The sequence below is a fragment of the Gopherus evgoodei genome, chromosome 6 (genome assembly GCF_007399415.2).
Source record: "Gopherus evgoodei ecotype Sinaloan lineage chromosome 6, rGopEvg1_v1.p, whole genome shotgun sequence".
In the NCBI taxonomy this organism is placed as follows: Eukaryota; Metazoa; Chordata; order Testudines; family Testudinidae; genus Gopherus; species Gopherus evgoodei.
Window position 1 is genome coordinate 65,291,585 of NC_044327.1, and position 27,888 is coordinate 65,319,472.

The 27,888-nt window shown below is 40.2% G+C and overlaps 1 protein-coding gene across 5 annotated transcripts in view; it reads right to left on the reverse strand.

Annotated features, from left to right (window-relative positions):
• The window catches only part of APC (APC regulator of WNT signaling pathway), a 199,050-nt gene that overhangs the window by 51,448 nt on the left and 119,714 nt on the right, over positions 1-27,888 (reverse strand). For all 5 annotated transcript variants that reach the window (XM_030567970.1, XM_030567969.1, XM_030567971.1 and 2 more), the window contains exons 7-8: positions 18,825-18,908; positions 4,390-4,494 (exon numbers count right to left, since the gene is read on the reverse strand). In XM_030567970.1, coding sequence (XP_030423830.1) covers positions 4,390-4,494; positions 18,825-18,908 — 189 coding nt within the window. The remainder of the gene's footprint in view (positions 1-4,389; positions 4,495-18,824; positions 18,909-27,888) is intronic.

Below are 27,888 nucleotides of genomic sequence, written 5' to 3' on the forward strand. Positions count from 1 at the left end.
AGGAGCTGAGACAAGCGTAGCACAAAACCAAAGAATCAAATGGACGCTCACGGAGGGTGGGGCGACTGACAACTGTAGCCATCCCACAGTTTCCGCACTCTTCGAAAACCATTTGAATTCTGGGCTGAGCTCCCAAAGCCTGGAGGGTCAAAAACATTGTCGTGGGTGGTTCAGGGTGTATGTCATCAGCCCTCCTCATCTGTGAAAGCAAAGGGAAAAAAATCGTTTCTCGCCTTTTTTCAGTGTCACCGTATGTCTACTGGATGCTGCTGGCAGACACGGTGCTGCAGCACTACACAGCAGCATCCCCTTGCCTTGCCTTGCGGATAGCAGACGGTACAGTATGACTGATACCCGTCATCATCATCCCATCGGTGCTCCTGGCTGGCCTCGGTGAGGTGGGCCGGGGGCACCTGGGCAAAAAAGGGAATGACTCCAGGTCATTCTCATCTTTAAGTTTTGTCTAATGGAGATTCAGTCCTGCCTGGAATATCATGGCAGCTGGAGGCTTCTGCCTCAGGCTGTTCTCCCAGTCAGCAGCACCGCACAATCACGCCTACCCCAGCATACTCCTTGCTACCAGGGCTCACAATCAGATACTTAGACCTCTACATTTTGCTGCAAATAAAAAAATGAAGCTGCCATTTAGAACTGTCCCCCAACATACATATCCTGGGACATTTTGTGTTTTAACAGTGTCAACCAAAGGCCCACACACAAATGGAGATTCAGTCCTGCCTGTGTTTCTATCCTAGTGCTTGTCACAGATTCCCATTTTCAGCCGCAGGCTGAACAAATGCAGAATGGTGGTTCACTGTACACTTCACTGTAAGCTAACAGCCCTCCCCTCTCACCTTTGATCTCTGCTTGCAGTAATGTCAGTGTTGTTTCTTATTCATGCATTCTTTATTACTTCATCACACAAATGGGGGGATAACTGTCACAGTAGCCCCGGGGGGGGGGAGGAGGAAAGCAACGGGTGGGGTTGTTGCAGGGGCACCCCCGAGAATGGCATGCACTCATCATTTCTGCGGAACGTCTGGGGCTCTGACCCAGAGCGGCCGTTTGCCACTCTGGTTCTTTAGTAGGCTTGCCTGATATTCTAGGCAGGACTGACTCTCCATTAGACAAAACTTAAAGAAGAGAATGACCTGGGGAGGCATTCTCATTTTTGTCCAGGTGCCCCCAACTGACCTCGAGCACCTATGACAGCAGCAGGCGGTACAGTAGGGCTGCTAACCGTCTTTGCTAACTTGCAAAAGGCAAGAGGATGCTGCTGTGTAGCGCTGCAGTACTGCATCTGTCAGGAGCATCCAGCAGACATACAGTGACAGTGAAAAAACGCTGAACAGGCTCCATGGTAGCCGTGCTATGGCGTCTGCCCGGGCAATCCAGGGAAAAGGGTGCAAAATGATTGTCTGCCATTGCTTTCACGGAGGGAGGATTGACTGATGACATTTACCCATAACCACCAGCGACAAATTTTTGGCCCCATTAGGCACTGGGATCTCAACCGAGAATTTCAATGGGCGTGGGAGACTGCGGGAACTATGGGATAGCTACCCACAGTGCAACGCTCCAGAAGTCGACGCTAGCCTCAGAACATGGACACACACCGCCGAATTAACATGCTTAGTGTGGCCGCATGCACTCGACTTTATACAATCTGTTTCCAAAAATTGATTTCTGTAAAATCTGAATAATCCCGCAGTGTAGACATACCCTTAGTCATAAAAAGTCATTCTGATTCTAGAATAAGTGTCCACATAAAGAATTACACTGGTACAACTATAGCAGTTTAAATTCACACCTTTCCTTATACAAGTATAACTTTTCCATATAGACAAGCCCTTATTTCCCTTGTCCAAGATGATAGAAATTAAAAAATTAAAGGACGTTTGTAAAAAGTGAAAAGTATAGTAGACGTCTACAATTCTTTCCGTTTTAATAATCTAAGGTATAATTATTAATATATGGCTAATACTATTTTTATGCTGACAGCATCTCTTTCAACTCAACTTGATTTCAAGTTGTGATCTCAGGGTTACACAGTGTATTTTTTTATTCAAAATGTGCCAAAAATGTTACACTATTGATAAATTGTAATATGTGCATTCTACCCAAGAAGGTAAAAATGGTAAGTTGGAAACGCTAGATATTAAAGCTCATTATGGTGCAGACAGAAATAGCACATATTTTTCCATTCTGTCCCCACAATTACATCAAACCTGACCTGGATAGACTATTTTTTTCAGAGCTTAGAGATAGCTAACATGCTAACTGAGTCTTTTGGCCCCTTCTACTTTGAGGTTGCCAAGAAGCCCAAATCAAACCCAATTATCTTTATTACTGGTGCACTAAAGACTGAACTGAAATCACCACTACCGAAAATAGGTAGCAACTTATTTGACAAACTGGCAAGAGACCAAAGTTGATAACTTACATGCTTCTTGTGTAGACTCTCTTCTGTCCCCAATTCTCATATGCTCTCCCTCCCTCCACCCATTTTGCTTCAATCCCATTCTTGTGTAGCATCTTTCCCTACAATTTCCCCTTTTATTCTCCTTCCTTTTAATCTTATATTCTTTCATGCCCTTGTCGTTTCATCTGTGCTTTGTTTTTTTCTTCCTTTATATTGTTTTCCTGTATTTTGATGCAGATTACTAATAAAGCAGTGAAATTCATCAAAATCCTACAGATAGGTCTCAAAAATCAAGATTTTAGTAACGTTCATTTTGCTGTCAGCACAGTACAGCAGAGCAGAGGATGTGGTACAGAAGAGAACATGACAGAGTCTTAAAAAATACTGTCCCCAGTGGGCAAATCTTCAATTCGCATTGCTCATCTTACTGAAAAACTAGGTAGCCCCAAACAATTAGGTTGATTTTTTTTTTTGCACTCTACTTAATCCTCATTGCTCAAGGATACAAGGTGGATTGATCTGGGTTCCCAGAAATAAAACACTAGTGCCCAATCCATTAAGCCTCCTCTTCCAACCCTTGCACTAAAAGTAAATAATCCCCTTATGTCTCATAGCAGCACAAATTCAGATCCCACAGCCATAGTATTTTCCTCTTGTAGCTTGATATTAACTCAAAACTGCTCAAATTCTATGCCCTAAACATTAAAGTAAGAGAGTTACTCCTTAACTGATATGATTCTTCCGGGATACAAGACATGCACTCCTTTCCTCCCCCTCCAAAAAATCTCTCTTGTACAAAATAACTTCTCATTCACACGAGAAAGAACATGTGGCCACAATGCATGAATTATTTAAACACATTATGCTTTCAGCCCAAAAGCATCACTGAACTATTTTTTCTCCTTGAGAATAATGCTGTCATCAGGATTAGAGCAGGGGCCTCAGGCAACTGCTCAGATGTAGCAGAGAGAATTGGGTTCCAAACTGTGATCAAATATATCTTAATAGAAAAATTATGGACTGTGCTTAATGTTTAATCTAATGAAATATTTGAGCCATACCACAGACATAACCCTTCTCACAAATCATTGTGTGTATGATGCTTTAAAAGGGATTGAAATAATTCCACGAACACAAAAATCTTACATGTCATATTATTGTTTGAGGTTATGAAAATCTGAATTACTAAAATGAAAGTCTGAGCAATACTTGGAGATAATGAAACAAGTGGTATTACAGCACAGTAAAATAAATCAATATATTAAATTATTTAGTCAAAGAAAACTATCCCTACTCTTGATGAATATTAAAGAAATTTACATTTAAATAATTTAGTGTAGTCTTAAATTTCACCCCGTGATATATTTCAGTATTAAAAGGAATAGCAATGACAAATATGAAATGAGAATGTACATAACCCTTCAGCACACATGCAGGAGATTACTTCTGATGAGATTTTTGGTTCCAGGTGTTTATGTAATGCAGGAATTATTTGTAATTACAATAATATTTGTAATTATTTTTAATGAGAAACTTGTCACTTAATTTTTTTAATAGTGGTGTTTTCAATGATCATTTCTGAACTGAAATATTTGAGTAAATTCCATCATTAAATCATAACAAACACAAATAGCTACAAATAGGAAAAAAATCATTTTTTCTATGAATCTATTTGCTTATCCCTGCCTTTACGTATCTGTGTTAACCATTTTAAACAAAATAAAATAGAGTTTTGTGTTATGGAATATTTAAATATTCCATCTCATTAAAATATCCTTTGTAACAGCTTTGAGAGCTTTCTTCCCTCCCGACGGAAATAAAAGAAAAATGTCAGCCTTTTCAGAATTAATACATCTGAAGAAATCCACTGAAGCACAATTACATAGCTAGAGCAGAATTTCCAGATCACATCCATAAAAGTGACATTTTTTATATTTAAAAATGTTACCAATAAATATTTACTTTACCTGACCACTACCAGTAGTTGCCATGCTGATTTCTGCTGCTCCTTGACCTTCATTCTGCCTCTCTGCTTCATGTAAGCCTGAATCATGCTTGCTCTGAGGTGCCCTCTGTTAATGCAAGAGTTTATGGCATTACATATAGAAATGGAGTACACTTTATCAGTCAAAGCTTTCTAAGCTGTGAATGCATCAATGTCGTAGCTTCAGAAAGCCATTGAACTGTGCTTTGTATTTCATAACCTCTAGCCTCAATAATTAGCAGCTGAAACTGACTGTCTTAGCGAAATTGCAAGATGAAAGTGAAGCATGTCCTCTGAGGATTATAGCCCTGTAAGACAAAGGATTTGCTGTGAGACACAGAAATACCATCCTCCACCAGCTGTGCTCACATCACTATCACAATATAACAGAATTGGAGCAAACAACTGTCTCCTCTGCAATGTCACACAATCTATGCATTTACTGGAGGCTAAGGCTAGTACAGTTAAATTATTACTTAAACTTCATAACCAAATACAAACACTTTCTATACCATACTAAAGGAATCCACATTTTATTGTTAATGTGAGTAACACAAGTATATCCGTCTTAATGTGAACAAAGCTTTAACAATATGCTCATACCAAACCTAATCGTTGTATACCAAAATACATATAAATGATGTAGAAAACCTGGTGAAAACTTCTTTATGGAAGTAAAATCTTCCTCTGTTTAACTAATGAAAAATAGATTCTTGTCACTACCACTTAGAGTGATCATAAGATGATCAAAATCAGAATTGTAAAAACTGTGTTATCCGGCACTTTACCAACCAGAAAACTCTAGAAACCGGCATTTTGAGTTGCTGGATCCAGGTGGCTCCTCACAAGTGGCAACGTGTCCCCACTGCTCCTAGGGGAAGGAACAGCCATGGGGGCTCCATACACTGCTCCTGCCCCGAGTGCTGGCTCCGCAGCTCCCACTGGCCTGGCCACAACTCCGCCTAGCAGCAGTAGGGACATGTCGCTGCTTGCTGGGAGCTGCCCAAGGTGAGCGTGACCCGGATCCAGCACCTCGAAACCCCTCTTGAACCCCAACCCCCACCCCGAGTTCCTTCTCGCACCCAATCTCCATCCTGTGCTCCTTGCTGCACCGCAACCTCCAGCCCTGAGTACCCTCCTGCACCCAAACTCTTAGTTAACTGGAATTTTTCGTAGTGCCTCTAAGGGCTTGTCTACATAATGCTTTAGTCTGCACCAGAGGGATGTAAATTTTAGCCCGTATTAGTGTGTCGCAAACTAACTGGTTCACATGGACCCTAAAGTTCCCTAGTGTATGTTAACATACAGTATATTTATACCACACTAAAGGAATCCTTCCACTAGTAACCTCCTGACAGTGTACCTGTCAGAATGACCAGTTGTATCTCCCCTTTAACCAGTTCCTTATCCACCTTTCAATTCTAATATAAATCCCCATCTTCTCCAATTTAACTAATAATTTCCCATGTGGAACTGTATCAAATGCCATGCAGAAATCCAGATAGATTAGATCTACTGCATTTTCTTTGTCTAAAAAAGTCAGTCGTCTTCTGAAAGAAGGAGATCCGTTTGGTCTGGCACGACCTACCTTTTGTAAAACCATGTTATGTTTTATCCCGATTACCATTCACCTCTATAACTGTAACTACTTTCTCTTTCAAAGTTTCTTCCAAGACCTTGCATACAATTGAGGTCAAACTAACAGGTGTGTAGTTTTCTGGATCACCTTTTTTTCTCTTTCTTAAAAATAGGAACTGTATTATCAATTCTCCAATCAAAGGGTATGACCTCCGAGTTTACAAATTCATTAAAAATACTTGCTAGTGGGCTTGTAATTTCATGTGCAATTTCCTTTAATAGTCTTGGATGGAGATTATCTAGGCCTCCCGATTTAGTACCATTGAACTGTTTGAATTTGACTTCCACCTTGGATGTGGTAATTTCTACCTCCATACCTCATAGCCATTAGCCACTACCCCTAAACTCTTCATTAACCTAAATAAAAACTGAGGCAAAGTATTTGTTTATATGTTGGGCCATGCCTAAGTAATCTTTAATCTCCACCCCATCCTCAGTGCTTAGTGGTCCCACTTCTTTTCTTGTTTTCTTCTCGTTTATATAGCTATAATCGTAGTTAACTCACGCAATTAACTCAAATTAATCATGATTAAAAAATGAATCGCAATTAATTGCAGTTTTAATCACATTGTTAAACAATACTAATTGAAATTTATTAAATATTTTAGATGTTTTTCTACATTTTCAAATATTGATTTCAATTACAACACATAGAAAGTGTACAGTGCTCACTTTTTTTAATTACAAATATTTGCACTGTAAAAATGATAAACAAAAGAAATAGTATTTTCCAATTCACCTCATACATGTATCATAGTGCACTCTCTTTATCGTGAAAACGCAACTTACAAATATAGATTTTTTTTTGTTACATAACTGCACTCAAAAACAAAACAATGTAAAACTTTAGAGACAACAGGTCCACTCAGTTCTACTTCTTGTTCAGCCAATTATTAAGGGAGACAAGTTTGTTTATATTTATGGGAGATAATGCTGCCCACTTCTCAATTACATTGTCACCTGCAAGGGAGAACAAAACTGCCGGGCTGGGGCCCCAGCCGCCGGCCCCGCACAGCCTGCTGCCGGTCTGGAGTTCTGGCTGCAGGTCCCGCTCAGCCCGCTGCTGGGCTAGGTGAGCAGAACCCCAGACCAGCAGTGGGCTCAGCGGGCCGGCGGCATAAGATCAACACTTTAATTTAATTTTAAATGACGCTTCTTAAACATTTTGAAAACCTTGTTTATTTTACAACACAACAATAGTTTAGTTATATAATATATAAACTTATAGAGAGAGACCTTCCAAAAAAACATTAAAATGTATTACCAGCATGCAAAACCTTAAAGTGAATAAATGAAGACTCAGCACATCACTTCTGAAAGGTTGCCGACCCCTGCAGTATAGGGTCCTCCTTTCCCAAAAGTTTCCCTGGTTCCTAATAAACCTAAATCCCTCTTCACAACACCATTGCGTCATTCACTCATTGAAATCCTGCAGTTCTGCCTGTTTATGTAGCCCTATGGATAGAAGTGGAATGAATTCAGAGAATGCTACCATGGATTTCCTAGACTTTAATCTCTTACCTAGCAGCCTAAAATTGGCCTCGAGGACCTCTCTGTTACCTCCCCTGTGTCACTGCCTACATGACCAATGGCTGCTCCTGAGCATTGCACGTAAGTCTATTTAGATGTCTTAAGAGGTCCACAACCCTCATACCTGGCAGGCAATTCACTGTGCTGTTCTTTTGGTCATCACAATATTTCTAATAATCAAATCCCCCATTACTATCTCTTGTTTCTTCCTAATAATTGGGGTCCCCTCCTCTGCAGGGGTATCCTCAGTGTGAGAGGATATCATGACATCATCTGGAAGGAGATGTTGTAGAACACATTTAGAAGTGAATTTGGACGTTTCGTTAACATTTGTTTTACTGTTGAATTTTGTGTGTGGTTTTGGTTAACGCAAGGTGTCTCTTTAAGAACAAGGTGTAGCAGACTGAGAATGTGGTTGAGCTCTGGAGCAAGCATATGTAATTTTGCCGTGTTCAAAGTGTGGAAGACCCAGGGAGTTGCAAAAAAGTCTGAACTTGATTTAATAAACGTATCTTTCCAAAAGCAAGGCTCATTCTCACCAGCTGTCTCAGGGCATAGCCAATGAGCAATAAAGGTTTTCACCTCTAGGTCATCCGTCTAAATCTTGCCCAGTTCAGCAGAGATTAAAAGTTGTTCCCATCTAATGGATATTTGAGTCCCAGTTCCAGCTCCCACTTGTTAAACTCATCATCATGCTTTGTTCTAGATTGTAAACTCTTCGGGGCAGGAGCTATTTCTTACTCTGTGTTTGTACAATGCTTAGTCCAGTCTCAGTTGGATCCTCTAGCCCAGCAGTGGGCAAACTTTTTGCCTGAGGGCCACATCGGGGTTCCAAAACTGTATGGAGGGCCAGGTAGGGAAGGCTGTGCCTCCCCAAACAGCCTGGCCCCCGCCTCATCCGCTCCCTCCCAGTTCCTGCCCCGACTGCCCCCCTCAGAACTCCCGACCCATCCAACCCCCTCTGCTGCTTGTCCCCTGACCACCCCCTTCCAGGAACCCCCACCCCAACGGCCCCCCGCCCGGAACTCCACTCCAACCCCCCCACCCCGCTCTCTGTTCCCTGACTGCCCTGACCCCTATCCACACCCCCACCCCCTGACAGGCCCCCCGGGACTCCCACGCCTATCTAACCCCCCGGTTTCCCATCCCCTGACTGTCCCCCGCCCCAAACTTCCACCCCATCCAACTGCCCCCTTCTCCATGTCCCTTAGACTTCCCGCCGGGACCCTCTGCCCCTTATCCAGCCCCTCCACTCCCCACCCCCTTACCATACTCAGAGTAGCATGTCTGGCAGCTGCACTGCCCGGCTGGAGCCAGCCATTCTGATGCCCTGCCTGGCAGGTGCTTGCAGCCCTGCCACAAAGAGCACTGGCAGCACGGTGAGCTGCGGGGGGGAGGGGGAAGCAGAGGAGGGGCCAGGGACTAGCCTCCCTGGCCGGGAGGTCAAGAGCCGGGCAGGGCGGTCCTGTGGGCCATAGTTTGCCCACCTCTGCTCTAGCCAGAGTTCTTGTACTTGGGGCCAGAATCTTCTTTCTTACTATAAACTGGGGAGACGACAACATTGTGATTGTCTCTCATACATATTGGTAGGTAGGGGAAGTTCAGCAATCAGAGATGAAAAATGATTTAATCTTTTATTTTAATTAGGATTTTTGAAGGATTTTTTTTTTCAGTGTTTGGGGGTGGTAATACTGATATTAACCCAGGTACAGCCTGCAATAGCCACATGCAAAATGGCCACTTCTAGCTTCAGCCGCCTCTCCTTCCCAAATTTAAAGCGTCTGCTACCAAAAAGGCATGCCATAAGAGAGTGGATCCACAGTGGGGAAGATCAGTGATAATTAAGCAGTCAGAAGGGAGAAGCTCCAGCAGAGGGGGGTGATTTCCTACTTTTTTTTTTTTTTTTTTTTTTTTAACTAGTAGTGATTCAGGTGGAGGACAGTCAGGTTTTTCAGACTTGACAGTCTGGTATGTTTGAAATAGTTGTCCTTTTATTTTCATGTAGACGTACTTGGATTTCTGTTGTATCTTGCTTAAAATGTACTGCTATGTTACATGGGAATTGTCTCAAAGCGCTTTTTGAGACTATTTCACACTTTAACAGGTGTTACCATAAGAAAAGTATTCCTGGTATGAGACCTCAGGTTTTTTTTTTAAATATCCCGTTGTTCCACCTATATAATTCATCTTCCATCTTTAAACTATATGTATTTCATTCTTCTAATGATTATTCCTAAATCACTTTCTTATATTTATTTACATAATCATTTTAATTGCTATTTTCTGAATTGCTTCTGAATTATCAACAGTTCTCTAGTGTTAGAGAACTGAACACAGTATTCTAGGTCTGATCTCACCAGTGTTTTATAAGAACTTGTCTACATAGTGCTTTAGTCCACACCAGAGGGATGTAATAAATTTTAGTCCACCTTAGTGTGTCACAAACTAAGTGGTTTGCATGGACTCTGCTGTTGTGCTCTAAAAGTTCCCAAGTGCACGTTAACTATGTTACAGCACAGTAAATTTATTTTGGTAGACAATGATTAGGTTCAGCACGAACATATTGTTAAAACTTTATTCACATCTGCTGAGACTGCATCTAGAACACTGTGAGTTCTACAGTACTGTGTGCAAGTCTGGTCTCCCATGTTTAAGAAAGATGAATTCAAACTGATACAGGTGCAGAGAAGGGCCACTAGAATTATTCGAGGAAAGGAAAACCTACCTTATGAGAAGAGACTCAAGGATCTTGGCCTGTTTAGCCTAACAAAAAGAAGGCTGAGGGGAGATATGATTGCTCTCTATAATTATGGAGTAAAAAATACCAGGGATACCATCAATATGTTTAGGCTCAAAATTAGGTGAAGGGTTCTAACCACCAGAGGAGTGAAGTTCTGGAACAGCTTCTAAGGGGAGCAGTAGGGACAAAAAACCTAAATGGCTTCAGACTGAGCTTGATAAGTTTTTGGAAGGGATAGTATGATGGGACTGCCTACGATGGTCTGTGGCCCATCGGCGACTGCCAGTAGCAAAATCCCCAACGGCTGGAGATGGGACTCTATATGGGGAGGGCTCTTAGTTATTATAGAGAATTCTTTTCCAGGTATCTGCCTGGTGTCTCTTGCCCACATGCTCAGGGTTTAACTGATTGCCATATCTGGGGTTGGGAAGGAATTTTCCCTCAGATCAGATTGGCAGAGACCGGGGCGGGGGTGGGAGGGTGATATTTACATCTTCCTCTGCAGCATGGGGCATGAGTCACTTGCAGGTTTAAATTACTGTAACTTGAAGTCTTTAAACCATTATTTGAGGACTTCAGTATCTCAGCCAGGCCTAGGAGTTTATTTACAGGAGTGGGTGAGTGAGGTTCTGCAGTCTGAAATGTGCCGGTCAGACTAGATCAGGGGTTCTCAAACTTTATTGTGCCGCGACTCCCTTCTGACAACAAAAAATACTATACAACCCCAGGAGCCTGAGCCTGCCCAAGTCCCACCACCCCAGGTAGGAAAGGGGTTAAAGCTGAAGCCTAAAGGCTTCAGATCCAGTTGGGGTCCTGTAACCTGAATCCCACCGCCCAGAGCTGAATAACTCTGGCTTGGCTTCGGCCCTGGGCAGTAGGGCTGGGGCTTTGGCCCCGAGCTCCTGCAAGCTTAAGCCATCCCTGGCAACCCCATTAAAATGGGATCCTGACCCCACAGTTTGAGAACCACTGGACTAGATGATCATGATGATCCTGTCTGACCTTAAAGTCTATGAGTCTAACTTCTCTTGGTGAGAAAGACAAGCTTTGGAGCTTACACAGAGCTCTCCTTCAGGTCTGGGCAATGCACTCAAAGTGCCACAGCTAAATACAGATTGTTAAGCCTAAGTAGTTAATACATATTTAATGGGATCATTCTAGGTGACCTGTCCGGTAAACACCTCTCCAGTCACAGGGAGGGAAAAGGGGGGGGGACGGGACCTGGGTGTGGTTGTGAGTTAGTGAGTTACAGATTGTTATAATAAGCCGTAAATACAGTGTCTCTATTCAGTCCATGATTTTTAGTATCTAGCAAAGTTATGAATTTATGAAGTTATGAGACTTCTACCAGTTCAATGGTTTGACTCTCTTTAAAACTTTGGCAGCACAATGTACTGCTTAATATTTTATTTATTTAATTTACATTATTTTAACAGCTTGTAGTAAGTTTAGACTTAACATAGGTTGTCAATTTCAAATTTAATTTTAAATAGGTTTATTTGTAAAATGAAAAATATTTAATTGAAATCTAAACATCCAATTTAAATAAAAAATCAGATCAAAATTAAAAATTTGATTTTTTAATCCATTCTCACCTTGGCTCTGTTATATTAGAAACCTGGTTCCTATTCCAATTACTGCCTGAAATAATCTTGTGCAAGTTATCTTATCTGAAATGGGTGAATAATAGTTATCCCTCAAGGTAGCAGTTTGAGACCCTGGCTCGTAGTATGGGTTGTGAAATGCAGTTGGTGGAAGACCCTGGACTAGAACTCATAGCCGCTGATCTTGCAGGTTAGTGCACCTTCTACTAGAGTACAGGGCATTGCATGGGTGCGCGCACGTGCACGCATGCACACACACACACATGAAATCTGTTCCAATAGTCAAGCTTTTATCATCGCTGTGCTGATTGGCTAGCAATAGCTCTGATTTTGAACAGCAGTGACTAATCATTTGCAAAAGTAGTCAGCTGTTGGCTGCAACTGATGACTTGTCTGGGCAAAAATGAATTGTTACTTCACAATGCCCCATGCCCATTTTATTTTTTTGAGGGTCAAACACTGCAGGTACACTCCCGTTCTGAAGATACCAAAAGAATAAATGTTTGTTTTACTGTATTTCACCACAGATACAAAAAGAATAGAAACAGAAAACAAAGGATACTGGATGAACAAAAAAATTGGCTCCAATCACTAGAATAAAACAAATGAACCTGAATTTTGCTGCTGCTGAATCACAAAGAAAAATACTAGCCTGCCAAATCCCTAACAGCTGCAATTACTTATGTTGCATAAGAAAAACGGTGTAAAGCTTGATGAAAATAATCTCTGGGTAAAATAAATCCTTTTATCTTCTGTCTACAGCAATCAATATTTTCCAATGAAAACACACTTCTCCTACTACAAATTACGAATAATATGTTGGTAGTGTTTGTACCTGTACAGTAAATTAAAACAACAAAGTAAAATATTTAAGGAAGGCACTTACAGCAAAATGGCTTTTAAAAAAATTATCTATATGCAAATTTACATTTGTACCTGCCAACCAAAACTGTTCATCTTTCGAGGTGCCCTCACTCAAAAATGTACTGCGAACAGAACAGGTAGATGGCTCCTAAATTCAGCATAAGCATTTCATTCCACAGAAAATATATGTAAAATGGGTCTTAAAAGGCAGAAGTGGCACTGCCACCTCTGTAAGTAAAGTTTCCTGACACTTTTCATTATAATACCCCGTTTTCACTGGCTTATAAAACTTTGCCAGATTTTAACCTTTTGGACTGAAATTTTCTATTTTGGCTGTCTCCTTCAGGCTGAATTTTTTTTGGTATGATATATTACCAAAGCTTATACTACTAGTATCTATTGGTCTGAGATTCTACAAGGATAGAAGCCTTATATATGCCATAAAGATGTCAACCTAATGGCACAACAAATCATTGCTTATTTATATTACAGTAGCATCTAAAGACCACAACAAAGTTGGGCTCCACTATAGTAGGCACTGTAAAGAAACATAATATATGTCCCAAAGAGCTTTAAATGTTATTGTTTTCAGTAAAAACAATAATGATTTCACTGTTACTGACACTCTCACCACCACCAGGTGGTCAAATATATTTCCTGCCCCTAAAAGCAGCCCTTTCTGAAGTTGCATTGATGTGATATGCTGCCATGGCCTATTTGTGTATTAAAGAGTCTCCGAATACTCACTGGCAAGATAACTCAAGTTTAAACAAATATGGTCCTTAATTCCCTATCTGTGTCCAAGTGCTATTAGCGTTTCTAAAGATGGGTGGGTATTACACATTGTACTACAATCCTTCAGCAGAACAGGGGGAGGCCTTGTCTACACAAGATATAACAATTAGTGATATAGAAGCTGAGTGTTTGACACTGTGTGTAATATTTCAACGCTAGCACTGCTTTACACAACTCTGGTGGGGTGGCTATAATATTTGACAGCAAGATACCATCTCTCTCAGCTAGTGAACCTCCTGAGTCTGTTGGCAGAACCTCCCTCTCTTTCCCCTCCCATGCCCTCTTTAGCCCCTGAGTTTCTGAAATGCTCAGCCATGGTTCCCATATCACCCTGTACCAGCTCTGCAGATCCTCAATTGGTGATCCAGCTGTGGATGACTAGCTATGACTTCTATCTCTTCTCTTAGAATATTTTCTCATTCCAGCCTTGCTCCCCCATGCATGCTGGTCTCCAGTAGCATCACCACACAGCTGGAGATGAGCTGTTACTGGAACGTGGATATTTCAGAGGGGTTATTGCATGGCAGAAGGCCTGTGCAGGGACATCACTGAAGGTAGGGTGCAGGGACAGGGCCTATCTGTTGAACTGCTTAATTTGCCTGCTGAGGGAGCTGTCAGCTCTGATAAAACTATACTGAATGTGCTAGTGTGCTGCATCCACACTGGCAGGAAAAAATCAATTAAGCCTCAGTTATTCGAGGCTTTCCCCCTACAAGCTATCAAGGTAACATTAATTGACCAAGGACTCCCTATCGATTGAATACTTTGGACATGTACACAAGGTGTATTTTGGTCATGAGGGACAGTACCATTGATTGCTCTCTCTCTTTCTGAGACCAAGCCAGGGTTAAGAACAGATTTTTAGATGCAGATTTACTGTAAAAATCAGATCTTTAAAATAAAGCTCACTCATTTTGTTCAACACGGCAGTCTGAAATTAATGTGTCAAGGATTATGTTTTTCTAATAATAAAAAAGGCATCATATTTAAAGAAAACACCATACACTAAAAAGGTTATTTCTGGGTTTCCCTCCCATCACTAGTAAGCATCTTACTACAAAGTGACATCATTTGCGACATGGAACATGGAAGTGTGAGGGACAGTAAACTAATCTTCTCGAAATAAAGATGAACTGCAATGTTTTTTTTTCTACATCAAAAGTGGGGAAAAACCCTCTAAATGTCACACAACAAGATTGTATCTCTGAACTGAAAGCAATCTATTACAAAAAAAATCACACCAAAACCACCAGTGAAGTTGTATAAGAGAAAGAACCAGATATTTCAAACAAAATAAAGATTTATGATGCAGTTTTTAAAAAAAGAAAACAAAACAAAACCTATTTGTAGTTTAAATAAGCTCTATTGGTCTCTAGGCAAATCTGAACTGACTCTCATTATGGCAATGCTGCTGTATTGTTTCTTCTTTGCTCTAGAGTAAAGAATGTTAATTAATAGTAAATAAAAAGATATTTTACATTACATTGCTGGAATCGCTGGTTTAAGTCAATGTCAGAGCAACACAGGAAGAGGAAAAAAGGAAACATAATTCAATACTGGGAATTCTCAAGCTATTAGCTTTGCAAGTTTGCAAGGCCAAGCATGCAAGAGCTACGAAATGAGAGAATTAAGGTTGCTTTGCAATTTTAATTCATTCCCCTTGTGAGTATGCACTGTGATAGTCTTGCCCAAAATCAGCACATGGAAAGTCTATGGAAGAGCTGAGCTGGAACCCAGCTCTCCGGGATCCTCATTCTGTGCCTTACATGCACAGAGAATATCCTCTCTCTTCTTGCAACTCTCTACCTCATTCTCTGTCTATCTTGTGTACTAAAGTAGGCAGAGGTCCTACAGAACAAACAATAAAGAATTAAGTAATTAAATTAATTAAAACTGTATTATAATATTTAAGGACAGGGGGCCAAATTAAGTGTGCCCTAATTCTGGCATTTTCTAACTTTTCAGTCCTGACTATCTAACCTTAACATTCAACTGAGAGAGAGAAATTCCATCATGGGGAACTATATTGATCCATCACATGGGTCATCAGTGGGGTTGGAATCCAAGACCTTTAAAGCACAAATCTCTACCAATTGAGCTAAATGAGTAAGTAGTAGCAGTAGGAAGCTGTTGTCCTCTCTGTCAGTGATTCACAACCAGGGGTACATATACCCTGGGAGTACTCAGAGGTCTTCCAAGGGGTACATCAACTCATCTAGATATTTGCCTAGTTTTACAACAGGCTACATAAAAAGCACTAGCGAAGTAAGTCAGTACAAACTAAAATTTCATACAATGACTTGTTTATACTGCTCTATATACTATACAATGAAATGTAAGTACAATATTTATATTCCAATTGATTTATTTTATAATTATATGGTAAAAATGAGAAAGAAAGCAATTTTTCAGTAACAGTGTGCTGTGACTCATAGACTCATAGACTCTAGGACTGGAAGGGACCTCAAGCGGTCATTGAGTCCAGTCCCCTGCCCTCATGGCAGGACCACATACTGTCTAGACCATCCCTAATAGACATTTATCTAACCTACTCTTAAATATCTCCAGAGATGGAGATTCCACAACTTCCCTAAGCAATCTATTCCAGTGTTTAACGACCCTGACAGTTAGGAACTTTTTCCTAATGTCCAACCTAAATCTCCCCTAAATCTCCTAAATCTTGTCTTTTTATGTCTGATTTTGTAAGCAAGTAGTTTTTAAGTGAGGTGAAACTTGGGGGTACACAAGACAAGCTAGATTCGAGAAAGGGATACTTAGTCTGGAAAGGTTGAGAGCCAGATGTGACACACTTTGTGGTTTACAAAACAATTTGTTAGACAGAAAAGTAATGTTAGAGATCAGGAATCCTGGTTTCTATTCCTAGCTATAGAGGGAATGTGGTCTAGTACACTGGCTCTCAACCTTTCCAGACTACTGTAACTTCTTTCAGGCTTCATGTTTTTAAAGCCCAGCTTGATAAAGCCCTGGCTGGGATGATTTAGTTGGTGTTGGTCCTGCTTTGAGCAGGGGATTGGACTAGATAGCCTCCTGAGGTCTCTTCCAACCCTGATATTCTATGATTCTAAATCAGGGTTCTATTTCCAGCTCTGCCAGAAGTGACCTAGTATAATCTTTCTTCCATTTTACAAATAATGTTAACTGAAAGATACTTGTCTGCCTCCTAAGGTAGGACTATGAGGGCTTGCTCAATAATAAGGGTTGTAAAGTACACAGAATTAATATTAGTCAGTGAAACAACTGAGACTAGAACTCATGGTCATCTCCCCTTGGGTTCCAGCACAGTACACCTTTCCATGTGGCTTCTGTGTTCCTCCTATCAATCTTTAGCTTTGTGCATTCTACATAGGAGACTTAGTGTGACTGGGAGAATGCTCAATACATTTGCCACGAAGACAGATCCGTGAAGCTAGAGCATGCTAAGTACAGTGGGATGTTTGAAGTTTTTAGCAATAAGCCTGTAACACAGTGGCTCTCAAATTTTTGTAGTGCTGACCCCTTTCACGTTGCAAGCCTCTGAGTGCGACCCCCCTTATAAATTAAAAACACTTTTTATATATTTAACACCATTATAACTGCTGCAGGCAAAGTGGGATTTGGGGTGGAGGTTGTCAGTTCACGACCCCCCATGTTATAAGCTCATGACCCCCCATGTTATAACCTTATGACCCCGAAGGGTCCCAACACCCAGTTTGAGAACCCCTGCTCTAACAAGCTCTACTGAGCATGTGCAAATAGTCATTTTCAGAAGTTTTAGTAACTCATCCAAATCTGGGAAGATTTTCATTGGGACAGCAAAAGGCATTTTGCCCCAGTACTACTCTAGTCAAATTTCAAGTTTCTGTTCCAAAGTAAGGAAGTGCTGGAAGCATTGAAAGAAATGGTTACAAATTAAAACGAACACCCCACCATCACACATAAACCAAAAATTCCTTGCCACTAGAAAAAAATATCACCCCCTCCATTTCATTCTCTGAAATGGTTGAACCATTGCCACCGAAACTCAAAGTTAGCCTGAGGCATAAAGCAAGCAGGGAAAATTTTTAAAGTTTGACTAAGTTATAAGCCACTGAAAACTGTGGCTTATAATGGAAAGTGTTAGACAACCTTAATTACAGTCATTGCTATTATCTCCTCCTATAATGTCAAATTTCAAGGTTCTGTTAGTTATTCTCTGAAAAACAGTCAGAACTCTTTTTATATTAGAAAAACGCTAGTTTTTATCCTCAATTCCAAAATGGCAAAAATTTTCTTGAACTTAAAAACACAATTTTGGACACAGGCCAACTATGGAAAATTTCAGCCCCAGTGGTGAATGTTTGGGTAAGATATAAGTATGTAAAATGTGCTCATAATGGAAACTGATTTATAGCTTAACTACACTGGTTGCTACTGGTGACCACTATCATAGAATTTGGCATGCAATAGCACAGGAATCCCATCATCTTTATTTATATATCAGCATTTTCCTGAAGTGTGATATAAGACTTCTAAAATAAAGTCTGACACAAACTGGATAAGTATTCACCCTTTTCCCAGCTGTACTTCTCAGAAAATTAACAAACCATGTAGCGCCTCATCAGATCTCTAAATTTAGAAAGAGAATTACTATACTCTTGTCAGATATATTAGGAAAACAACACGGCAAATCCTTTGATCAAATAGTTTGGCTATAATAGTTACTTGCTAAATCTCAGTCCAACTTTTCTAAGGCATTGCAGTCTTGTCTCTTTATTGAATTCTTGAACCTGGATTTTTAACTGAAATATTGGTACTCACCAGACCTCTAGAGCAGCAGTAACCCAGGCTGCTCTCTGCATCTCTAGCTTTAGCTCATTTGAAATACACTGAAGGAATGTTATTAAAATGTACTGCCAAGGAAGACAGAAGGCTATAACTGCAATTCCCACTGATTAATTCATAAAGCTACAATGGTTGAGAAAGCAAGAGGCACCCATTTTCTTGGCTGAAGCAATAGAACAGTAGTACTAGCAGCAAAACTAATATTTCTTCCTCTCCCGCAAAGATAAGACTAGGAAAAGAAAGACTATAGCCGAGGAATCAACATCAAGATATACTGTCATTACAACATGTCATTTCTTGAGCCAAAATATTCTAGCCCACCCAGTTTTCTATTAAGTGTTGTAGGATTTACTTTTTGCTTTGTTTAAAACCTACAAACACACGTGCGCACGTTCTCTAAGCAAAAAAAGGCAAATGCTCACTAACCTCTGCTTCAGCTGCTTGTGACTGCAAGAGCTGTCGTATACGAAGTATGTCCTTCTCTATTTGCTGAATTCTTGCCACTCTTACCTAAAAATGAATAAATTTTCAAATTTATAGTCTTTTTAAAAAATAAATATTTACTGTGGAAAATGACAATGTGAAAAAAGAGTTTATGGCAAAAACTGTTGACTAGAAAACAACAACTTTATTAGCGTGATAATTTCAGTAACTGTGCATACCCATGAAAAGAGGCATAAATGAAAATACTTTACACAACATAATGGTTAGCTGGATTTTTACTACAACTGACATTAATTGGGATCTATTCTTAAACTGACATACTATATAAACTATCAAAGTATGGTAAGAGACACATTAGCCAGAATATACTTCCCCCTCCCTAAACAGTTTCCTCCCGCTGTCATTGCTGTATCATGTGGTCTTGAGAAAGTTACTTCACCTGTCTTAGAAGCACTGTTTGTACAGTATGGATAAAACTAAATACATAGCTATCCTATACGGAAGTGTTGCGAGGATTTACATTTGCAGTGTTTTCAGCCTGTAAAACGTTGAATAACTTCCATGTATTACTTATTAGCCATTCTTTAGTCAAACTATGTGTACTACTACAATCCTGTGTTAGCCCTATCATAATTACTTTCACATTACTGAAAACTTACTTCAGAAACACCAATTTGCATAATCAAAGACAGTAAGACAGTGTTAAATACAGAAGTCTTGCTAAGTAGTAACAATAGGAAACTAGGCAAAAAAATACACAAACTTCAAAAGAACTCAAGAGTAACAGTCTGATATTAATGGATACTAAAACCAGATCACTCTGATAGTTTTAGGGTTGAGAAAACATTTTCATCTTCTCAAAATGGGAGTTACATTATTATTTAAAGGTATTCTGTTGCAGCTAAAAAATGTCCAGTTTGTAAGTAATTAGCCTGTGACCAGTTGTGGGTGTCACATCACATTGTTACTCCACTCTGTATGATTTCTTACTGTGAGCACACAGAATACTGAAATATTTGGAAATATCTTTTTCTGACTGAAGCATTTTTGTAAATGTCCATATTCAGCTTACTCATAAGAAAGGAACTGGAACATTTGGAAGGACTGCCTGATCATTTTTCTGGTGCTTATGAATAAGGCTACATTTTAATTATGGGTATTTTTAGTAAGTCATGGACAGGTCATGGGCAGTAAACAAAAATTCACAGCCTGTGACCTGTCCATGACTTGTACAATATACCCTTAACTAAAACTAAATAGTTTCTACAGCAGTTTTAGCTCATTATAGCTCTGTTTAAGTCCTTTTAATGAAGTTTTAGGTAAAATGTTATAATCTATAATCTTGTTTCTTGTTTTGAAACAATGAAATAGTTTTGAGTGTAGAAAAAACCTAGTTTTACATACCTGTGCTTAATTTTAAGTTTTGCAAGCATTAGTGCCCCTTGCTTCCTAATATTTGATCTGTTTTTTTAAATGTGTATGTGTGACACACCTCAAAGTAGCACCCTGGATCTCCCATATGTTTATGATATGTTTTGTACCATGCATGCTGTCATAAACAGATGGTTAAGGGTTAATGTCTCTTTTACCTGTAAAGGGTTAAGAAGCTCAGTAAACCTGGCTGACACCTGACCAGAAGACCAATCGGGGGACAAGATACTTTCAAATCTTGGTGAAGGGAAGTCTTCGTTTGTGCTGTTTGTTTTGTTTGTTGTTCGCTCTTGGGGCTAAGAGGGACCAGATGTGCAACCCAGGTTTCTCCAATCTTTCTGAAACAGTCTCTCATGTTCAAAATAGTAAGTACTAGCTAGAAAAGGCGGATTAGTCTTATGTTTGTTTTCTTAACCTGCAAATGTGTTTTTTGCTGGAAGGAGTTTTACCTCTGTTTGCTGTACTTGGAATATCAGGCTAGGAGGGAGGGAGTCCCTCTAGGCTATATAAATCTGACTACCCTGTAAACATTTTCCATCCTAATTTTACAGAGCTAATTTTTACTTTTTCTTTTTTTAATTAAAAGCTTTCTTTTTTAAGAACCGGATTGATTTTTTTCCCCCTTGTTTATGACCCAAGGGGATTGGGTCTGAACTCACCAGGGATTGGTGGGGGGAAAAGAGAGAGGGAAGGTTAATTCCTCTCTGTTTTAAGATCCAAGGAGTTTGGATCAGTGGAGCCTCTCAGGGTAGCCAGGGAAGGGAAAGTCTGGGAGGGGGAAAGGAGGGGGGATGGTTTATTTCTCCTGGTTTTAAGACCCAAGAGGTTTGGGTCTGGGGTTCCCCAGGGAAGGTTTTGGGGGAACAGAAAGTGTGCCAAACACTATATTTTGGCTGGTGGCGGCGTTATCAGATCTAAACTAGAAATTAAGCTTAGAAGTGTCCATGCAGGTCCCCACTTTTGGATGCTAAAGTTCAAACTGGGGGAAAAATACCCTGACACATGCTTTGTGAGGTATTATTTCAAAAGTCTTGATCTGTTGGACCGTAATATCCTGTTGAATTGTACGTACTATCATTGAATGTGAAGTTATGAAGTATTGCTATATGTGTTACTGAAATATGTTGTGAGATTGGGAGATGCCCACAGCTGAAGCCTTTCAGTAGCAATGAAGGGGCAACTATCACGGGCCAGACAGGCGTCGATGGCCCATCAAGAATCCATTATCCCAAAGACTTCTTGAGGAGGGCACATACACAGTTATAGATGCCTTACCTGCCACATCACACCAAGAATCTTTCTAGCAATTGGAAGCAAGTATAAAAGAGGGACAGTGATATAATCACTTGGCCTCTCCCCTCTACACCTCAACACCTGGAAGGTTATCTGGAAGACAAAGACTTGGAACAGGGGCACTGGTCGCAGGCTGGGAAGGGAATCCAGCCTGTGTATTGAGAACTATGAACAGCCTGTAACATCTATTAGGGTGAGAGACTGCTTGAATCAAATCTTACTTAGTCTGTAGAATTTAGACTGAGTTTATTCTGATGTAAGCAACTCTGATCTCTATGCCTGCTATATATAATCACTTAAAATCTATCTTTCTGTAGTTAATAAATCTGTTTTATATTTTACCTAAAACAGTGTGCGTTTGTTTGAAGTGCTTGGGGGAAACTCAGCTCAGATTACAAAAGCTGGCACATGTCCACTTTCCTTTGACAAAGGGGCGAACTAAATAATGAGCTTGCACTGTCCAATGACAGGTTTCAAAGTAGCAGCCGTGTTAGTCTGTATCCGTAAAAAGAACAGGAGTACTTGTGGCACCTTAGAGACTAAAATTTATTTGAGCATAAGCTTTTGTGGGCTACAGCCCCACTTCATCAGATGCATGTAGTGGAAAATACAGTAGGAATACACACACACACAGAACATGAAACAATGGGTGTTACCATACACCAGGGGTAGGCAACCTGCGGCACGCGAGGTGATTTTCAGTGGCACTCACGCTGCCCGGGTCCTGGCCACTGGTCCGGGGGGCTCTGCATTTTATTTTAATTTTAAATGACGCTTCTTAAACATTTTAAAAACTTTATTCACTTTACATACAACAATAGTTTAGTCATATATTATAGACTTATAGAAAGACACCTTCTAAAAACATTAAAATGAATTACTGGCACGCGAAACCTTAAATTAGAGTAAATAAATGAAGACTCGGCACACCACTTTGGAAAGGTTGCCTACCCCTGCCATACACATTATAAGAAGAGTGATCAGTTAAGGTGGGCTATCATTAGCAGGAGAGAAAAACAAACAAAAAGGTTAAGGAAAAAATGGGAAAGATCAGGCACAAAGAACAGATTATGAAAGACAGGTGGTTTTCCTTAACCTTTTTAGACCAAAAATGAAGAGTCCTCATGACATGCTCAGAATTTGTCCTTTTAAATCAGCCTTTATCTGATGAATTTGTGAACTCAGCTGAGTCTAGATACAAAACTCAACTATTCCACTGAAATCACACTAGGTATGAAAGAGTCAAGACACACGTACAAACTCAAATCAACTATAAGATCAAAGTTGGTATTTTTTTGTTTTCTTGGGTTTTTGTTTTTTGGTATAAAGTTCTCAGATGTTCAGAAAAACACGAGCAGAACTAAAATTGCACCCTGGATCGTGAGATTAAATTTTGTTCCAAAATACTGAACATCTTATTTATAGACACCCACATTAATGTCTACTTAACATTTCCCCTTACTTTTACTATGGAAAAAATAGCATTAAAAATGTGACCAGAGAAGCACAAAAAATTGGGTTAGTAGCACTGGTTAATGCTGTACAAATTTTCTCACACAAAGCTTAGTTACTGTAGTATATCTATATCCTAATTTGTATTTCTTCCGCTAGTTTGCTGGGGAAGAGAGAACATGGCTTTGTAAAGAGAAATCATGCCTCTCCAATCTATTAGAATTCTTTGAGGGGGTCAAACATGTGGACAAGGGTGATCCAGGGGATATAGTACACTTAAACTTTCAGAAAGCCTTTGACAAGGCCCCTCATCAAAGGCTTAAGGAAAGTAAGCAGTCATGGGAGAAGAGAGAAGGTCTTCTCATGGATCAGTAACTGGTTAAAAGATAGGAAACAATGGGTAGGAATAAATAAATTTCAGAATGGAGAAAGGTAAATAGTTGTGTTCCCCAGGGCTCTGTATTGGGACCTATATTGTTCAACATATTCATAAATGATCAAGAAAAAGGGGTAAATAGTGAGGTGGCAACATTTGTAGATGATATAAAATTACTCAAGATAGTTAAGACCAAAGCAGATTGTGAAGAGTTTCAAAGGGATCTCACAAGACTGGGTGACTGGGTAACAAAATGGCAGATGAAATTCAAGGTTGATAAATGCAAAATAATGCACATTAGAAAACATAATCCCAATTATACAAACAAAATTATGGGGTCTAGATTAGCTGTTACTTCTCAAGAAAGATCTTGGAGTCATTGTGGATAGTTCTCTGAAAATATCTGCTCAGTGTGTAGCAGTAGTCAAAAAAGATAACAGGGTGTTAGGAACAGTTAGGAAAGGGATAGATAAGACAGAAAATATCATAATGCCTCTATAAATCCACACTTTGAATACTGGGTTCAGATCTGGACACCCCATCTCAAAAAAGATACTCTGGAATTGAGAAAGATACAGAGAAAGATAACTAAAATGATGAGAGGTATGGAAAAACTTCTATCTGAGGAGAGATTAATAAGACTGGGTCTTTTCAGCTTGGAAAAGAGACCACTAAAGAGAGATATGACAGAGGTCTACAAAATCTTGACTGATGAGAAGAAAGTGAATAAGGAAATGTAATTTACTTTTTCACATAAAACAAGAACTAAGTGTTACCCAAATGAAATTACTAGGCCGCAGGTTTAAAACAAACAAAAGGAAGCACTTCTTCACACACTGCACAGTCAACTTGTGGAACTCTTTGCCGGGGATGCTGCAAAGGCCAAAACTCGAACAGGGTTCAAAAAAGAACTAGATAAGTTCATGGAGGACAGCTCCATCAATGACTATTAGCCAGGATGAGCATAGATACAATACCATGCTCTGGGTGTCCCTGGCTTCTCTTCACCAGAAGCTAGGAGTGAACAACAGAGAATGGATCACTTCAGGATTGCCTGTTGTGTTCATTCTCTCTGAAGCTCCTGGCACTGGCCACTGTTGAAAGACAAGATACTGGGCTAGATGGACCATTGGTCTGACCCAGTATAGCCATTCTTATGTCTAGTCTTAGACACCTTTTGTGAAGTGACTAACCACTATGCCAAAATGAACAGTGGTTTTCTGATGTAGACAGACATCTAGTAGAGACCAGAGTATAATGAGACTTTTTTTTTCACTTGTAAGCAGGTTTTAATTGTGAGGAGATTAAAATGGAAATAATGCATTAATTTATTTGTAATGTTTGTAAGGGGCTTATCATATATCTCTAAGTGCATATACAAAAATACAACTAAAGAGCAACAACAAATTGATCCAATAACTAATAAAAGGACTCAACGAAGAACTGGAATGGCATATGAATGGCTCCATTTTTTTGTCTTGAGAGGAACAAGTGGATTTATGGAAGTGTTAGTCTGTTGCAAGGGTTCTCTTCTGTGGATTAACATTGTAGGTAGAGTTTTATGCTGTTCCCCACTCCCATTCCAAGTGTACACAGGGGCCCACCAGCAGCTGTCTTTTATGAAGTAAAACTCTTCTTGAAATCTTGTCCCTCTTTGACTTCTGTGACTGTCCTCTCCAAGTTCTCTTACATCTCTAATTGCTCCTTCAACATGTCCTTTGGAGGAGTGGTTCTCAAAGCTCGTCCGCCGCTTGTACAGGGAAAGCCCCTGGTGGGCCAGGCTGATTTGTTTACCTGCTGCATCTGCAAGTTCAGCTGATCGAGGCTCCCACTGGTTGCGATTCACCAGGGGCTTTCCCTGAATAAGCGGCGGACGGTCTTTGAGAACCACTGCTTTGGAGGATCCTCCTCATTCCTCCTCCAACTTTCTGTAGGGGTAACACAAGACTCTGTCCCTGATCCTCTTTTCTCCCTTTTCACCTTATAGGCAATATCATCCACAAACACAAATTACACTACTACATTTATGCTGATAACTCACAGATGTATCTCTTCACTGCAGACCTGTCTCCCTCTGTCTGTCAAAACTAAACTCTGAGCCTGACTGATACTTCCTCATTGATATTTAGCTTCTGCTAAACTCAACATAGCTAAAACAGACCTCCTAAACTCTCACCCAAACCCTGCTTGCCACCTCATTTTTGATCACTTTAGTCATGCCTGTCAACTGGGCATTGATTTTGACACAAACCTCTCTCTAGGTCCTCACATGTATGCTATGTCTAAATCTTGCCAATTCTTTCTGCTTAACATCTTTAAGACACAGCCTTTCTTATCCATCCACACAATTAAAATTCTCTTTCCAAGCTCTCACAAATGCTTTCTTGGCCCAATCATATCTATTCAGAATGCTGCTGCAAAAATAAATTTCTTAAGCACACTGCTTTGACCACATTACCCCCTTCTTTGAATCCTTCCTCTGACTCCCCCACTTTTCATTGCATCAAACGTAAGCTGATTATCTTCACTTTCAAGTCTTCTAATAGTCACCATTCTCTCTCTCATTTGCTATGGAGCTGTCTGTGCTTGCTTCTGACTGGCCCATGATGCCAGCATCCATCAACCCTTCTTAAATTTTCAAATAAGCACTTTTGTGCTTTCTCCCACACTGATCTCATGGTTGGGAGGTTCTTTGCAAAGATATCATTATCCTTCAAGTTCCTCTATAAAACTCTCCTCTGCCATATCTACGAAAAACAACCCTGGGTAGGCTGCCAGTGTGCTGAGACCACTGTCTAGCATACTGACCAATATCTTCCTGATTCCCTGTACTTCCCAGTCTCTCTGTCTCAATCCATCTGCTGTCTTCTGTTTTATTCTTAGATTGTTAGCTCTTACGCAGGGACTGTCTTAGTGTCCTGTCTATGTACAGCGCCTAGCACAATGTGGTCCTGGTCCTTGACTAGGGCTCCTGGGAGCAGCTGCTGTGGCGGTGGTGGCAGCAGCTGCAGTAGAAATAGGTGAGTGAGGCAGTTTCGGCTGTAATACTATACCAGAGTTGATGAAGCATCCTCTTCCACTAACACCAGCAAGACACAGCAGGCTCTCTTACTAGCCTCTAGTTGAGACTGATGTTTAGATGAAGATCAATCAAGATAAAAGAGAGGTGATGTTTGATCAAACATCTAGATGAGATGCCAAAGTTAATATCTGCCCATTCAATTAAGGTTTTTCCTTGCCTTTTTAAAAAAAATTAAAAGGTACATAAATCTAGCAACTCTGTTAGTTCCAAAACAATCTTTAGATAGCGTTGTCACTTCCGGTTTAGTAACTGCAATTATGCTTTATGTGAAGCTAGCCCTAAGGGCCATAAGCTTCACTTATTGCGGAATGCAGTGGCTTGTAGCTTAGCATGGTTTCTTTAAGGGAGAAAATGACACCTGTGATCCAATTCATGCTACAAATTCATTTCCCGATGCAATTCAGGTCGATGTTTTTGACCAATAAAGCTCTATGTGATATGGATTCTAGTTAGTTTAGAACAGTGGTCCCCACACTTTTTTTGTTGCGCCCCCCCTTACCTGTAATGAAACCTGTCAGTGCCTCGTGGGAGCTGGGGCCAGAGCCAGGGCTGGGAGCTGTGGTCTCAACTGTGGCTGGGGTCGTGGCCAGGAGTGGAGCCACAGCCGGGGCTGCAGCCACAGCGAGGAGTAGAGCAGCAGCTGGGACCAGAGCTGCAGCTGGTTTTCAGTTCAAGCACTCAACCTAAAAGACCCCATACTTAAAAGTCTGGGAGCTGGTAGCAGGATATTTTCAAGAGGTGGGCTCTTGACTATGAAACATGGTGCCCATCACTGGTCCTACAACATCCAAGTTTGTTGACTTATAGAGCTCACTGCAAGACAGTTATATGGACCTTTATTATTATTTATATTTCAGTAGCAAATAGAAGCCATCATCATAGACTAAGGCCCCATTATCCTAGTCACTGTATAAACACAAAATAGACAGTCTCTGCCCCCAAAGAGTCTACAAACTAAGAAAAAGTTTGAAGGATGATTTGGTGCTGGTTCTTTTGGTTGTTTCAGTGACATTTTATTAAAACTTTTGATAGCAATTAAGCTGATTTGTTTCCTAGGTATCCCCCACTTCCCACCAAGTGTAATTTTCATGCTTACTAAGTGGGATAGTTTAAAATACCTAAAAATTACATGCTGCAAAATACACACACTGCATTAAAGTTATGTTGCAGAGCAAGATATGTACTGCAGTTGTCATATTCAAGAAACTAGTGAAAGATATATAATGAACCAAAAAACTGTCATAGCCAGAAAACATTCACATGTAAGCTCAATAACAAAACAATATATTTGACTTTACCATCTGGAGGATTATATAATTAACTCAATAATAATGGAGTATATCCAGAACCTGACGATTATTAAATAGGATTTTCCTGTCCAATGGAAATTGGATGGCTGCAAAAAGAGAAAC